General features: G+C 45.4%; 1 protein-coding gene across 1 annotated transcript in view; it reads left to right on the top strand.

Moving 5' to 3' along the window:
- The first annotated feature begins 14,486 nt into the window (after nucleotides 1–14,486).
- The window catches only part of LOC120049073 (dedicator of cytokinesis protein 4-like), a 110,049-nt gene continuing 107,019 nt past the window's right edge, over nucleotides 14,487–17,516 (top strand). The window contains exon 1 of the mRNA XM_038995322.1: nucleotides 14,487–14,505. Within this exon, the coding sequence (XP_038851250.1) occupies nucleotides 14,487–14,505 (19 nt within the window). The remainder of the gene's footprint in view (nucleotides 14,506–17,516) is intronic.

Here is a 17,516-nt window from a genome sequence, read left to right as displayed (position 1 = left end):
GAGAACATGGTATTACCTGGTATTTACATGGTAACAGTGTCATTATTTTTTGTCCCTATTCAATTCTATGGACCCTCTCCAGAAGATACAGTAATAAACTGTATGACTCTTTCTGGTGTCGTGACGTTGTATTAGTTAATGTGACGACTGTTGCTCATCGAATGATTAAAGGTTTCTAATTGCGTGATTAAATGAATCAAGCAATTATTAACTCATTAACCTGGGGCACCATGGGAAAATTAGTTTAATTGAGTTTCTATTTCCCAAATTAACTCAAAGAATATCAGAATATCAATTTTACAACAGCCGCTAATTAATCAGTTTCCTCTACAATCTCATTCTGAACGTCGCATAATCCGGGAATCTGCACGGACCCGGGTCCCACCAATGAGTTCGTACCACACCAATCTTAGTTGATTATTTATTTACTAGAAAGCTAAAATGATGATAAAAGATACACATACACAAAACACAGTCTAGGCTATTGATTAGAACTTAGTATAACGGGCCAACACACTATGGCGCGTGTTACCCAAAATGGGTATTTAAAAGAAAGAGAAAAAGAGAAAGTACACGAGAGAAATATACATTTGGGTGCATTTGTCAGCTATGCTTATTTTAACCTTAGCCTTGCCCCGAAATGCCGCTCTTATGGGTCAGAATATAATGATGTAATTACTTGTGGGAGGTCTCAGATGGGAAGCTCCGCGTGGGTCGTTTAGGCTTCTCAATGACGCACTTCTCCGGCACAACTCTCTGGTTGTCCTCACGATGTCAGTGTCCTTTTGGCTTAGTGGTCTGATTCCTTGCCCTTGCTCTGGGAGGGGTCTTCTGAGGACAGACAGCTCTGTAGCTCAGAGCTCACAGCGTAGGAATGAAACAGTGTAGATACCACGATTCGATGGAGTGGAGGCTAGGTGGTCCGGCTTGAATTCACCCGCTTAGACACAGCTACTCATCCGTAGCACGTCTTCAACCTTGTGTTGCGTTTTGGGTTCGTTGACTTTTTAGACCTTGGCTGCAGCTCGGGTCATTTAGTCTGATATGTTAATTCTTAACTCACATGTCTTATACACTCGGGTCAGAAGTGGGCGTGATCGCCTTTAGGGCAATTCTCTGGGCGTACCAAGTTAAGAGGCAAGGTCTAGATTTTACTCAAATCCAATTTTAGACAACTAACTTCACATTTCATCTTTACCAAAACATTCTCTTTGATTTGAACATTTTCCACACAACGTATCATGTATAAACTGGGAAAACTGTTAAAGTTACAATGTTTTCGTAATAACGTCATCTATTAACCTTTAATAACAAAACAAAAATGACATACATTTTCATATTCCATCCATCGTCATGACCACCATTGTGGCTGACGGAAACCATTGTTCCAAAGTCCCTTTATTGCATGTTTAATGTTCTGAGGCTGGTTCTCCATAGTGAGAGGACAAAGGAATTTTGTCTGTGGCCTAAGATTTACCATGGGCGTGAGGGGTCATAAAACCCCCACATCTTCAGACCCCTAGATCTCTCCCCCTCTGTTGGAGGTGAGAGATAATCTGTAGGGTTGTGGTCTCCTGTAACCTGACCTGATCAGGACAGTCATGACACTGGTTATTACTGAAGTCAAAAGGCCAGGATAATAGCTTGATGATTGGATTGATATGAATCTGAATCCAGGCCATTCTTTTATTTATTCATCAATTTACCTAAGGAATGTACCCACTCCACTCCAGACATCCTCATCAGCACCTGCGTTAGTGTTTAAATCTCTCCTGGTTGGTTTTCACCTGGAATCGCGCCATGATCCTCTTTGATGTTGGCCCTAATGCAGCGCGAAGGCTACTGCATCCCTCCACTCACACCACCAGTGCCACCAAGAAATAGGCCTATCTTATCAACAGGACAGCAGCAGAGGAGTGCACAGGCTTCCCCTGAATGGATCCCCCACCCCAAGCCCAGTCAGTGTAGCACAGCTCGGACAATAGGCCACACAGCAGCCTGTCACCCTGCCAGGCCGGATCCTACCTGCAAGACTGAGAGGATTACAGAGAGGGGGGGGGGGGGGGGTACACAGTCTGAGCCATCTGTAGCCCAGTGTTGAGTTTCATCCCCAGCTGGATCTGTGGATGAGAGGCTTGTGATGTGTTGCACATATTTGAGTGTGTTGCGATACAGAGAGACAGAAAGTAAGTTAAACCACTTCTGTCAGTTGATCATCAAGGCCTTGTCCTATGTGGATACATTTTGCAGCTTAGTCCCGTATCATCCATATTAAGGGATCGACTGCCGAATTAGCCAGGCACTGCGTTGGCATGAGGGTTGTGCCGGTTTGGCTTTGAGGAACACTGAGGAGCTCATACCAACCCATCCATGGCCCCCAGGGAGCTGTAAAGATGGAACGACTCACATACACAAATTAGGCAACATTTCTTTTTTGATATACGCTCTTATGCACCTCATACTGAGGGACTGTGAGGGGAGTAAAACAAAGATGAAATTAATCACACCAACCAACCTCCCCTTTTCCTCCTGTTCCATTTCCCCCAACACCTCCACATCCTCAGCCTTCTACAGAGCTTTTAACTCGTTTTGTTTAATTACAGGCAGTTTGAGGGTGTAAATGGCTGCCGCTGACCCAATTCAGGTTGGAAACTGGGGCACAGATTTTATTTTTTTTCAACCTCACTTACTTTCCTCTATTGATTTTGCCTGGCTGTGTGGACCCCGGTCGGCATGAATAAATTAGCAGAGCTTAACCACTTTGACTCACGACAGGAGCAGCGATAGCTGCTGCATCTAAATCGTCCGACTGAGGAAGTGAAGCCTGACTGGGTCTACTCAGGCATAACAGTTTTTTCCTTACAATTTTAATCTGCAAGTAAAGTACAAGAATTGAAAAACTCATTCATTTCGGTTTGACTGGACAAGCTATAAACTTGAGTCATTATGGAACTAAATGAGGAGCCCGGTATTAGTTTAAAGCGTGATATGCTCTGGCTGGACTGTAATTGGCAAGATAAAGATAATAGCAGATGTGTGAAGTAGCTGTTTCACCGCAACTCAAAGCAGAGCCTTGAGAGATGCACTCACATGACAGCTGAGTAGCAGTTAATCATGACTATGTTGTGAGGTAGCTGGAGAATGCACTCTCTTGGCTGTGCTGTGTTCTCCTGTCCTCTCCCCTCCCCACCCACTCTGTGGCTACTGGCTATACCTCCTGTCTCCGCGGCTGGCTTTGACAAATTGAGTTCCATTCCTGAAGGAACTCTCATACTGAGCCGACGGCGGTCTTCGCGGTTCCGTCGTGGCTCTCTCGCACAGTTCCCCCCCCCCCCCCCCCGACCCCTGGATGAATCCGGCATGATCCACCAACGGCGTGCGCCGGCAGCAGCGGGCGGCAAAATAACTCAGACAGCTGAAGCTCTTAGCCTCAGAGGAATGCTAAACCACGTGCACAAGCGTACTGTAGTTGACTTTAGCCCTTTCACTGTTTCTCTCTGATACTTCGTTGAATATTATTTTGTTCAGCAATAGTCCACTGTAACCTGAGAACCTGTACTTGGTGTGTCCATGATGACCATGTGTCTCGAATCCCATTCCCATGACTGATCTACCGCAGGCCCAGGCTCATGTCCACACCACACCTCAGAGTGTCAGTGTGCTGTCAATGGGCCGGATGGAAGCCAGGGTGGCGGTTATTGATGAGTCTAAATCCAAGCAAATGGCATAGCTGACTCTGGCATGCCTAAGGCTTAAAGGGCCTCTCCATAACCTCGTCCCTTAGCTATTGAGGAGGAACACATTTTCCACGAGGGGAAAAATGGAACACCACAGCAGCATGGATGGACTCGTTTGGTCGCTTGGTGACATCTTCTTGGCAGGCAGGGAAGGGGAGGGGGGATGGAATGTTAGTGTGACAAGAAAATTACATCCATTCATATGAGGGGTTTTGGTTTGGATGACACAAATCATTTTCACTTTCGTTTTTCACTGTCACCATATTGTATGGGCCCTGCAGTGGACTAGCTCTTTAGACACCACAGACACAGACATATTCTTAATGTAAGACAACAGCAGCATTCTCTCAGTCCATTAAACATCGTTATCCTTCACTTCTCCTCCCACTGCTCTGTTGTAAATTGATGATTAGCTATTCCAGCGCTTGTGGTTCTGGGGTGTGTCCTAAATAGTGCCCTATCCCCTTTTATAGCGCCCTACTAAAAGTAGTGGACTATATAGGGAATCATTTGGGATGCAGCCGTTGCGAAATTGTGTTGTGTTAGTGCCACTGTGCTCACGGGGCCGTGGCTCGCGCTCCTTTCTGACGGGATGAATGGCTTAATGCTAAAACAAACGAACAGCGTTGGCACTCCTATAACCAGATGTATCAGATTATGATAGCTGGCGGTACTGGAACGTCTCTGACAGCATGGTGGGTGATGTCATGTTTAAGGCTGCTGTGGAACTGTACACCACACTCTCTCAATCCTGTTTGACCCAAATACAGTACAGATTTAGGTATACATACCTAATACTCTGTTTACTGAGTAAACATGATATCTTCAAAATGCCTTTTCACATTATTGTGCTTTGATGTCATTGAAATAGTCGTACATGAATAACCGTGTAACTAACGGTTATGGATGGAGACCGTCATGAAAATAAAATAACAGTCAACCATTTAGATAGGCCTACATTATATTTGATTAACTTTATTTTCATGTAGATAAACGTGACCTAATAGTGGGACTATTTACTAAGGATTATAAGCAATTGTTTTGCTAACTTAGTCTCTCTATTAAACTGTCTACATCTCCTCCTCTTTCCAACTTTAGTTTGACATGGACAATGCGCCAAACCTCTCAAACCCGGCATAGTAGAATTTGATAGTGAATCTTTTCTTAATTTATATACGAATCAACGCTGATAAATAGGCTATGGACATTTTGCGTGTATTTGTTTCTATTTTAATGATAGTATGGAATGGACAATCGCATGGCTATCTCTCCCCTTTTAAGGAAAGGATAAATATTTGCTCTTGTGTCTGACATTCGCTGGCGGCTTTGATCGACGGGTCCTTTTACGGGGGTGTGCGTGTGTGAGTTCGCTGATTCTCTCTAAAGGCCTATATACCCATTCATATTCCTAAAGTAGCATGTCTGGACTCCATCTCTTTAATAAGATTTAAAGGCTCCTGTCATGATTTAATATAGTAAAAGGCCTCTTTTCAGTAGCTTAGGCTACATTATTTCTCTCATTACGGCGTCTTTGAAGAACATATGCCACTGCCATCGAATTACCACAGCAGCAGGGTTTGTGACATTATGCAAATATTTCGGGACATTTTGAGAAGAAAACATCGGACTTCATGTGAATGGATTTGTGCGTCGAAATAGGATCTGTATTTGATTTTTTCTATTTGCAGAAAGGCCAACAGACAAGGTCAAGAGAGGCATATCTCACACAAATTATCAATGAACCTACCAGGTACAACCCCAAATCCGTAAACATGGGCACCCTCATAGATATCATCCTAACCAACCTGCCCTCCAAATACACCTCTGCTGTCTTCAACCAGGATCTCAGCGATCACTGCCTCATTGCCTGCGTCCGTAACGGGTCTGCGGTCAAACGACCACCCCTCATCACTGTCAAACGCTCCCTAAAACACTTCAGCGAGCAGGCCTTTCTAATCGACCTGGCCCAGGTATCCTGGAAGGACATTGACCTCATTCCGTAAGTAGAGGATGCCTGGTTATTCTTTAAAAGTGCTTTCCTCACCATCTTAAATAAGCATGCCCCATTCAAAAAATGTAGAACCAGGAACAGATATAGCCCCTGGTTCACTCCAGACCTGACTGCCCTTGACCAGCACAAAAACATCCTGTGGCGTACTGCATTAGCATCGAATAGCTCCCGCGATAAGCCACTTTTCAGGGAAGTTAGGAACCAAAATACACAGGCAGTTAGGAAAGCAAAGGCTAGCTTTTTCAAACAGAAATTTGCATCCTGTAGCACAAACTCCCAAAAGTTCTGGGACACTGTAAAGTCCATGGAGAATAAGAGCACCTCCTCCCAGCTGCCCACTGCACTGAGGCTAGGAAACACTGTCACCACCGATAAATCCGCGATAATTGAGAATTTCAATAAGCATTTTTCTACGGCTGGCCATGCTTTCCACCTGGCTACACCTAACCCGGTCAACAGCCCTGCTCCCCCCACAGCAACTTGCCCAAGCCTCCCCCATTTCTCCTTCACCCAAATTCAGATAGCTGATGTTCTGAAAGAGCCGCAAAATCTGGACCCCTACAAATCAATCTGGACCCTCTCTTTCTAAAATGATCCACCAAATTTGTTGCACTCCAATTTGTTAACTCCAATGCTTCCCACAGGTGTGTCAAGTTGGCTGGATGTCATTTGGGTTGTGGATCATTCTCGATACAGACGGGAAACAGTTGAGTGTGAAATACCTAGCAGTGTTGTAGTTTTGACACAAACCGGAGCACCTGGCACCTCCTACCATACCTCATTGAAAGGCACTTAAATATTTTGTCTTGCCCGTTCACCCTCTGAATTGCACACATATAGGATCCACGTCTCAATTGTCTCAAGGCTTAAAAATCCTTCTTTAACCTGACTCCTCCTCTCCGTCCTCGTATTCCTACCCTATCATCACCCAGCTCATCCAGACCACTGCAAGATAACCAGTCTGTTGTGCGACACACGCCTGATCAGCCCTCTCACATTACTAATGTCTTCACCTGCCCCTTTCTTATGTCTTCCACCTTGTTTTATATATATATATATATATATATATATATATATATTTTTTTTTTATACCTTTATTTAACTAGGCAAGTCAGTTAAGAACAAATTCTTATTTTCAATGACGGCCTAGGAACAGTGCCTTGTTCAGGGGCAGAACGACAGGTTTTTGTCAGCTCGGGGATTCGATCTTGCAACCTTTCGGTTACTAGTCCAACGCTCTAACTTCTTTCTACCCTGCCAATCATTCTCTCTCTCTCCCCCCTTCTCTCTTTCCACTCTGACAACCATGCTATCTTTCTCCCCCTCCTCTTCTCAACCTCCCCTCTTTCTCCCCTGCCAATCATTCTCTCTCTCTCCCCCCTTCTCCCTTTCTACCCTTCCAACCATCCTCTCTTTCTCCCCCTCCTCTTCTCAACCTCCTCTCTTTCTCCCCTGCCAATCATTCTCTCTCTCTCCCCCCTTCTCTCTTTCCACTCTGACAACCATGCTATCTTTCTCCCCCTCCTCTTCTCAACCTCCCCTCTTTCTCCCCTGCCAATCATTCTCTCTCTCTCCCCCCTTCTCTCTTTCCACTCTGACTACCATGCTATCGTTCGACCTCCTCTGTTTCTCCCCAGCTTCTCTATCTCCCCTCCTCTTTTTCCGCCAAACATCCAACCATCGAACAAGTCATTCAGCTACGACTGATTCCTACAAAAAAATGTATCTCTCTCTCCAGTCTCCACCACTGGTTCTTCTGCTCGTCTGTGTCCGGGCCCAGGCTTGATTTGTATGGATGAAATATCGCGTGACCCTGGATGACTGAGTGTGTTTATACGGCTAGCGTGGTGGTTCCTGGGCCTGTTCTCGTATTGTTGTGAGCCTGGGATGGTTGCTTCACTTGCTTCTTGCGCTCAATCTAAATCACAGGTTGGGATATTGTAGTCAGAGGCTGGCTAGATGAGTTGATAATAAGGTATGCTCCACTGGCTTGTTTGTGTAGCACATGCCATCTGGGTCTTGAGTGTGTGTGTGTGTGTGTGTGTGTGTGTGTGTGTGTGTGTGTGTGTGTGTGTGTGTGTGTGTGTGTGTGTGTGTGTGTGTGTGTGTGTGTGTGTGTGTGTGTGTGTGTGTGTGTGTGTGTGTGTGTGTGTGTGGTGCCTGCGTGTATACTCTGGCTACTGTCTCCTTTGTAGGGACTTCCTCTGCCCTGGCTGTGCTCTGAGCCGAGCACCGTCTGTTCGTGTGCGTGCATGTGCGTGCGTGCGTGCGCGTGCACTGAACCCTAACGCACATCTGAAGACCAGGCGTGTGTCCGGTTCTCCCACTGTGCGCTCTTCCTTCTGTAGCTCTGCAGTGACCAGAGCATTTCATACACTCCCTGCTCTCATTTTGCTCAGGACTCTACTCGTACACTCACGGCACTGTGCTGCTTCGTTTGCACTAGTTCTATTGAGGCCGAATTGTCTAAATAAGCCATCGGTGATGATTAAACCAATGGACGTTTTCTGGCGGCTGATAATGGGGATGTTGATGCTTAGAGAGAAATACCTGATTCCTCCTTTACCCCTCCAGTCTTAGAGCTGATGAGCTATAATCGTGTGTGTGTGTGCGTGTGCGTGTGTCCGTGTGTGTGTGACTGTGTCGATACCACTTCCCTCTCTGCTTCCTATACAGAATGCATGTTCACTCAGCTGAGGTGCATTAGAGGCTATATATCCTTGCCCCATTACCACAGCCATTCAAAGTGACAAGTTAGTCTGATCTTTATTGAAAGCTCTTTTTATCGACGTGATAAGGAGATGCAAATGGCTATAGTTTAAAGGGAATCCAAACCTCCGGGCCCCAGCTCCATTTTGTCCTGAGAATTCAATCCATCTCCTCTGCCTCCCTCCCTCGCTCTGATCTGCTCTGCCTCCCTTTATCCCTTCCTCTCGATCTCTCCCTCCATCCTTTTATTCATCCCTCCCTCTGTTCTACTTCCCCTCTGTCTCTTCCTCCCTCGCTCTGCCCTCTCCCTCATCCTGACTCCTTCTCTCCCTCAATGAACCATAGGGCTGAGGGTGCTAATCAGATGGGGGCCCAGGGGGGCCCAGGGGGGAGGACACTAGCCAGCTTTGACTTACTGTGATACTGCCAGCTAGTGCCGTTAACACACATACACACACACACACACACAAAGTTGTGGTGTTATTGTGTGTTTTTCTCATCCTGAAGTGGTGTTGGTTGCGTGTGGTTGTCAGGGCTTTTCAAAATGGCTAATCGGTGTGCGTCTGCTTTTATATGTAATGAACAACGTAACTGCCTGACAATATTTCAGAGGCTACTGTCATGCAACAATCCAGCAGATTCACAAAAGAAATCCATATGGTCTTCATGGCTCAGTGCGGATTGAAATATGTTAGGCAATCCCCTAACACCACACTGTGTGGGACAATTTGAGGTAGAAATATTTCCATATTTTTAGCAGAAGTGATGAGCACCGTGTTATGGTGTTATAATAATCCATATTAACAAAATTATATCATACCACTTCAGTTGAGAACATAGCTTCCACACAGACATTGTCTGCATCGTCGGGAATGAGATGGCTGTAGTGTAGCCAGTCTAAATTCAAGTGGGAGAAAAGGTGCAGCTCTTCAGAAGTAGTGTTTCATCTTCCCGAAGGAGAGAAATAGTGAAAGTGTACAGCCTTACTATTAAATAGTCATCGAAAAAAAACACTCTATTCTCCCCAGACAGGCGGTCTCCACACAAAATGCACACGCTCGGATGCACATGCTCACACACACACACACACACACACACACACACACACACACACACACACACACACACACACACACACACACACACACACACACACACACACACACACACACACACACACACACACACACACACACACACACACACACACACACTCCTCACAGCATATTTCCCATCCTGACCATTAACATCAGTCCTCTCGTGTGTTTAGTTCTCCCATTTACTTCACCCCTGGTTCAGTCCAGGGCTTTTATGTTTGGAGATGAGAGTCGCGTGCTAGTGAATCACTTTATATTAGAAAGATACCAGACGGAAACAGAGAATGGGGGAGAGAGTAGAATGATATGCATGAGGTCTGACAGGCACTTATCTCTCCTCCTTTCCCTCTCTCTTCGTCCTCTTCTTCCTCTCCCCTCTACACTCCCTTGTTTGTTGTAACCCCACTGGTGTCTGGCTGTACAGACAGGGGCTTGAGTCGGATGCTGTATGTGTGTCTGGTCTAAGACCCATGGACTACCTAGTAACCTACTGTCTGTCTGCTTTAGGGCTGTCCCCGACTGAAAGAAATCTTGGTCGACTGAGAGCCTTCTGGTCTTTTGACCAATCGATTGGTTGAAAAAAAAAACATGTTTTTCTCCATAATTTCTTCTTAACTGACTTGCCTAGTTAAATAAAGGTTACATATATAGACACACCTTTTGTGTTTTAATAAAATCAACTATATGCTCTGAGCTTGTCTGATGCTTTAAGTAGGCTTGGTTGGTATCCAGATTGTCACACCTTCATACTGAGCTTGTGCCATACCGGGATATTCTGTAATACTGGCACTGAACACAAGGGGCGCTGTTCTCAAACCCCACTGATACTCAGCGTCTGCTAAATGACTAAAATGTAAATGTATTAAAAAAACTTCAACGAAATAGTTTCAACAGTATTGAATGACGGTATACCGCCTAGCTTTAAGCGCACTGTTTGATTAAATAATTAAGAAACGCAAATTACTCAAGATAACCAGGGATCAAGATAACCAGAAAAAACCCCAGACCCCCCCCAACTCTCTCTCCTTCCCTGCCCCCGCTGCTGCAGATTTTGCCCTTCCGCTCCTGAAGTTTTTTATTTGATCTTTATTTTACTAGGCAAGTCAGTTAAGAACAAATTCTTAGGAACCCCTTGTTCAGGGGCAGAATGACAGATTTTTTACCTTTTCAGCTCTGGGATTTTATCTTGCAACCTTTTGGTTACAAGTCCAACGCTCTAACCACTAGGCTGCCTGCCGCCCCATTACTGCCCCAAGTTTCCGGTAATAGGCTACACCAGTGGTTCCCAACCAGGGGTACTAGGACCCCCTGTGGTTTCTTTGCCTATCAACAGTGGATACTTAAGAAGACTCATGAGACCCTAAGCCTACTGGTAAAATGCACGAGGGGGGTATTTCAGGGGTACTCCGGGCATAACAAAATTCAGTTGGTGATATCGTAACCGAAAGAGGTTGTGAACCACTGGGTTACACAATAGGCCTTGTTGTAACTATATTTGAGAAGGCCAAGTAAAACGCAGGAGAAAGCGCTCACTATCCAACACGGGAGAAAGCGCTCACTGAAGATTCAGTTCAGCACCTTGGAGAGGGCCACTGCAGCGGCCGCTGTCAAGCATATAAAACCCATCAATGTTTTAGCATGCAACTAGAAAAACTAAGTTGGCTAACTTACTGTTTTCAAGTGGTATGTCATATTCGTGGTCGAACGATGAGCAAATTGCTGTTTGCAGACTTTGCTTTCCACTTTTTTTGCCGTCATCCTTTACTGCAATGAAATGCTGCCAGATTGCAGACTTTTTCTTTCATTTTGTCTTAAGTAGGTCTAATATGAGTATCTAGTAGTTACCGTATGTACCGGTACGCAAGTCTTAGGCTACAGTTAGGCTCATTTGCACGTGCCGTCTGCAAAAAAATCAAGTGAATACACAGTTTAATGAAAGGGGATGTTTGGCATTATATGTTAATAGTAATAAACCAAACAATTTGGGAAAACATATTTGTTATAAAATGTTGCACCATTGTTCTTACATAATATAACCATATACAATTTCAGTAGGACATATGTCTTAGAGAGATGGACTGTGCCATCCCCGCAGCCTCCACAATGGTTTAGTGTGTCTCGTGTGCCATTAAAAAAAACATATACACTTTGTGACTGCTCCACAAACAAAAATCTCTGTCGAACAACAGCCTATCGACCAGACAAACCAGACCACTAAATGGGGTCAGCCCTAGGCTGCTTGACCAAATCCTGGCTGACTTCCCTCAAACATTTAAGTAAAACAAAGTGAAGAGGCAAAGTCAGTGTGACATTTCTTAAAGTCGCAAAGTGAAAATGTAACTTCAAAAGGTCAACCTCACACTCTCTTACGAAGACTTTCATTATCCTCAAAAGGTAGCGCGCCACAAAGATTACTCACAGGCAGGATATCTTTTATTATTATTTTATTACAAGCGCGTGGGATATTTATTATTTATCCTAGCCGTGATTTCTTGGCTGAGGCTGAGATGTCCCCCTCCCTGGAAGCAGTTGTGGTGACAGTTAAACAAGGCAGCTGTCATCTCTGTTACTCTGTCATTCAGACAATAGGGATTAGGGAAAGAGAGAGGGGGAGGGGGGAGAGTGGGGACAGTTCGTCACATGCCCGGTCAATGGCCCCTTGCTCACTTGTGTCTGCTGTACACGTGTGTGTGTGTGTGTGTGTGTGTGTGTGTGTGTGTGTGTGTGTGTGTGTGTGTGTGTGTGTGTGTGTGTGTGTGTGTGTGTGTGTGTGTGTGTGTGTGTGTGTGTGTGTGTGTGTGTGTGTGTTGCACACACGTGTGTTTTTGTTTTCCTCTCTGACTGCTAGGTATTTACAACTCAAACGCCTGTTCATTTAATATCCTGTGTGCACATAATGTGTGTGTTCGCCCGCAAATGTGTGTGTGTGTGTTCATACACGTGCCGTGGGAAGAGCAGGTTATGGATGTAATTTCACTTGAAGTGCGGGTGGAGTAGGTGGTCACTCACTCCTCCCCTCTCCTCGGATGGAGGGATGTGGTGAACAAAGACACTCCGATGCAGCACGCTTCACATAACCTCTACACTGCCTCCACCCTCCCTCCCACAGAAAGACACTCCGATGCAGCACGCTTCATATAACCTCTACACTGCCTCCACCCTCCCTCCCACAGAAAGGCACGTTACCTGAGAATACAGGCCTCTTTTTTCCCCCTCTCGTTCACTCTCTCCACCGTTCCTCTCGCTCTCTCTAATTATACTCACCCATCCCTTTTTTCTCTCCTCTTCATATGTCGGTCTATATCCTCGTCTTTCTCCCCTCCCTCTGTCCTCTCCCTCTGTCCTCTCCCTCTGTCCTCTCCTCTCAGCTGGATGTGAGGAGGCGTAGGCATCTGTGTGTTTTCCGTTTTGCCACACCGTTGACATGCAATACTTTGTCAAGTTACAGCATCGACACCATCACTTTTCAGGGTCAAAATACAAAGTGAGTGAGAGTAGAACACAGAGAACTCAATGCCCCCTCCACACACATACAACTCAATGCCCCCTCCACACACATACAACTCAATGCCCCCTCCACACACATACAACTCAATGCCCCCTCCACACACATACAACTCAATGCCCCCTCCACACACATACAATGCCCCCTCCACACACATACAACTCAATGCCCCCTCCACACACATACAACTCAATGTCCCCTCCACACACATACAATGTCCCCTCCACACACATACAACTCAATGCCCCCTCCACACACATACAACTCAATGCCCCCTCCACACACATACAACTCAATGCCCCCTCCACACACATACAACTCAATGCCCCCTCCACACACATACAACTCAATGCCCCCTCCACACACATACAATGCCCCCTCCACACACATACAACTCAATGCCCCCTCCACACACATACAACTCAATGCCCCCTCCACACACATACAACTCAATGCCCCCTCCACACACATACAACTCAATGCCCCCTCCACACACATACAATGCCCCCTCCACACACATACAACTCAATGCCCCCTCCACACACATACAACTCAATGCCCCCTCCACACACATACAATGCCCCCTCCACACACATACAACTCAATGCCCCCTCCACACACATACAACTCAATGCCCCCTCCACACACATACAATGTCCCCTCCACACACATACAACTCAATGCCCCCTCCACACACATACAACTCAATGCCCCCTCCACACACATACAATGTCCCCTCCACACACATACAATGCCCCCTCCACACACATACAACTCAATGCCCCCTCCACACACATACAATGTCCCCTCCACACACATACAATGCCCCCTCCACACACATACAACTCAATGCCCTCTCCACACACATACAACTCAATGCCCCCTCCACACACATACAATGCCCCCTCCACACACATACAACTCAATGTCCCCTCCACACACATACAATGCCCCCCCGCCCTCCACACACATACAATGCCCCCCCGCCCTCCACACCCCAGCCAGTCCACAGAGAGAGGCAGCAGGCAGGCAGATTAGGCCTGAAACTGAGAATGAGGTGAAGTGGGATTGCTTTGCATTGGACTCGCTTTGACCTATATTCTCCTTTAATCTGAGTCATGTATGATTTCCGCTGCCTGGCCTAGTCATTAGGCAGGCTGTCACCATTTCACTGTTTTCACAGCGTTATTTCAGCAATATGGGACCTCTGATCTGGTCAACAAAGATGAGATGTTACACTGTCATTACTGTTTATGTTTGCCGTGACGTTATGCAGATGTTAAACAATCCGTATTTTTTTTTGAATTTTTACTCTATTTTCATGTATGATCTGAAAAAAATCACTCGCTACTGTGTTGATTACAATCAGGCTGTGTGGTTTATTGCAGAGATTGAGTCCGTGTTTGTGTGTCATCTTCCTTGTCACGATGCGGCGTACCATACGCGGTAAACACACGGTTCATGTTTTAGGCTGACTGCATTACGTAAAATGCGATTTATGCGACGGCGTTCAGGCCTAGACGCGTTTCTCGGCGCCATGGGAGCTCTTCCTTTGCGAGAGGCTTTAGTTCGTGCTAATCACGCGCTAGGAGAGATCTGCATGCTGAAGCAGCCACAGCAGAACACCCAGTTCCTCTCAGGCTTCCTTTTTAATGAGCAGAAATATAAGGGTCTTGAAAAGGGTCTGACAGGATGTTGCTGAAAGGTGGCGGACACACACGTTAGAATGCACATGTAGACACACACACACCCACCCACACACAATTAACACCTCTCTAAGAGCACACTGCTCTCTGGGGCGCCGTTCAAACTCATAATCTTGCATTTTATGAATACATTCAGACCAGAGCGAACAAAGCACCAACCAAGCGGAATTTCCATTTGACTCTTTGTGAGGCCTTGCATGATTTACTTGCATTGATATTTGTAGGAGGAGGAAGCCTATTGCGTGGCTTACATTTGTATTGATCGAAAGTTATGCATCCCGGTGTGATGTTCTTTTGCTCACAGTTATTTGTAGTAATTACATTGGTTTTATTTATTTATATTCCGTGCGTGGCCTTGCCACCTCATAGAAGCTATACACTTATCTTTTACGAAAGCTCATTGTGAGGTGTTGTGATTCGAGGGAAGGCTATTGTTGCCAGCGAGCGCTTGTTTCCCCGAGCCTGCTTATCACTGTTATCTCGACATACAAAGGCATCGAAAGGACAACTGGAAATGGAAAAGGTGAAATGAAAGCCGTTCCTCGTGAGCGATTTCGCCAGCCTAGCTGTTGTTGGCCTGTCTTTCCCTCTCTAGCACAGATAGAGAGCGCCTATATATATCTCTGTAGCTGACGCATTGTGGCGCAATGTGGGTCTTCTCCGTATCGTCTGGATGCTGTGAGGCAGGCGTGTGTGTGTTTGTTTGCTGTGAGGTGCGCGCGCGTGTGTGTGTGTGCATATACTCTATGCTGTGAGGCAGGCATCTGCTGCTGCCTCCTCTCACGCTGTCAGCCCCTTGTTGATTCCTCCTGCTTTAAAATGCATAGCGGCCTCTTCCGGGGTCGAAGCTCATCCCCAGGAGATCACCTTTGTGAAAGAGAGCAGAGCGCTGAAGCGCATCGGCACTTATTTAATCCCTGTCTCGGTTTTACAGCGCTCTGTCAGATGACCAGGCTTGGCCCAAAGCTTCGTGCCCCGTGTCTCACTAGACTGTGGTGCGCGTATACACACACACACGCATGCACACACATACATTTCTCTGCCCCAAAGCTGCTTAGTGTGTTTGGAGGGGCTGAGGGATGTAGGCATGTGTACTTAACCACGGGGGCTGAGTCATTGCCTTGAGTCCATAACACAGTGGAAAAGTATGTTAGGAGTGGGTATTTAAAGACGCATCTGTTCTCCGCATTGAAAAGAATGTCCAACTGTAATGTTTCCCTAGAACTGGGATATAATGGGTTGGGACCCATTCAAACAACGTGGTTAATGCTGGGTTACTCTGTCATGTTTATTCGCATAGCTAGAATAGAGAGTATTTTGGTCCAGAAAATTGCACAGCAAAGCAATATGAAGACGGTCTTAGACTTGGACAGACAGATGCTGTCTTTGTTTCGATTGGGGCTCCACTGTAAGGCATAAATAATTATTTTTCTCTACCCGTGTCGAAGCCACAATGGCATGCCTGTACCAACTACCAGCCCTTTGCCAGAGAACATTAAGGATCTGTTCAGAACTTTGAATAAATCACTGATTCTATAGGGACTTTGGATATTCTAACCCTGACAGCAGAATTCCCATTATGAAACCCAACCGTTTCATGGTTATGACGTCAAACCCAAGCAGATGGCTGTGGTTTGAGATGTAAATTCTGCAGACGCCAGAGTATAAATAAAGCAGGACTTAACCATCCTCTACTCGCAGCCTTACATATAGCGATGGAATAGAAAAAGGAGGAGAGGGAACGAGAGGAGGGATGGATAAGAGCAGGGGAAAAGCGAGGGATGTCATCTTCCATTTTGAATATCACTTACTGCTGATTAATTGTTTTGTAACTTCCTGCAACTCATTTGCGGTCCCGTTCTCTCCATTATTTATTAACCTTAGTACATTACATTATATTCCAGTATGTGTGGATTGTAGTAGGAATCCAACAACTACACATCTGAATAATGCAAAATGCATGCTGGCTCATTTCTGGCAGCAGGGTTAATGGACCACCCGTGTCTGTGGCGACGAATTAGCATATTAATGATGTGTTGAATAATTGATGACGGAGGAGTGGATTACGAGTGTGATTCGTTGTCGGAACACAAATCAGAGAGAAAGGGGGTGAGGCCCGACTGTTTAACGCACTTTTATGGAGCCTTTTGAAATCAATTTGCTTGTCTGGTTGGATTCAACTGACGGTTGTTTTTCTAGTTTTTTGGCAGATACTCTCAGTGGTGTAAAGTACTTAATGAAAAATACTTTAAAGTACTACTTAAGTCGTTTTTTGGGGTATCTGTACTTTACTTGACTATTTATATCTTAGACAACTTTTACTTCACTACATTCCAAAATAAAATAATTAACTTTTTACTCGATATATTTTCTCTGACACCCAAAAGTACTCATTACATTTTGAATGCTAGCAGGACAGGAAAATTGTCTAATTCATGCACCAAGAGAACATCCCTGGTCATCCCTATTGCCTCTGATCTGGCGGACTCACTAAACACAAATGCATAGTCTGTAAATTATGCCTGAGCGTTGGAGTGTGCCCCCGGCTATCTGTAAATAAAAAAACAAGAAAATGGTGCCATCTGGTTTGCGTAATATAGGGAATGTTTTATTATTTTTTACTTTTACTTTCAATACTTATTATATTTTAGCAATCACATTTACTTTTGATACTTAAGTATATTTAAAACCAAATACTTTTAGACTTTTACTCAAGTAGTATTTTACTGGGCGACTTTCACTTTTACTTGA

The sequence above is a fragment of the Salvelinus namaycush genome, chromosome 6, assembly GCF_016432855.1.
Source record: "Salvelinus namaycush isolate Seneca chromosome 6, SaNama_1.0, whole genome shotgun sequence".
NCBI classification, from domain to species: Eukaryota; Metazoa; Chordata; class Actinopteri; order Salmoniformes; family Salmonidae; genus Salvelinus; species Salvelinus namaycush.
Note: the sequence above shows the minus strand (reverse complement) of the source record. Positions and strands in the feature narration are given on the sequence as shown.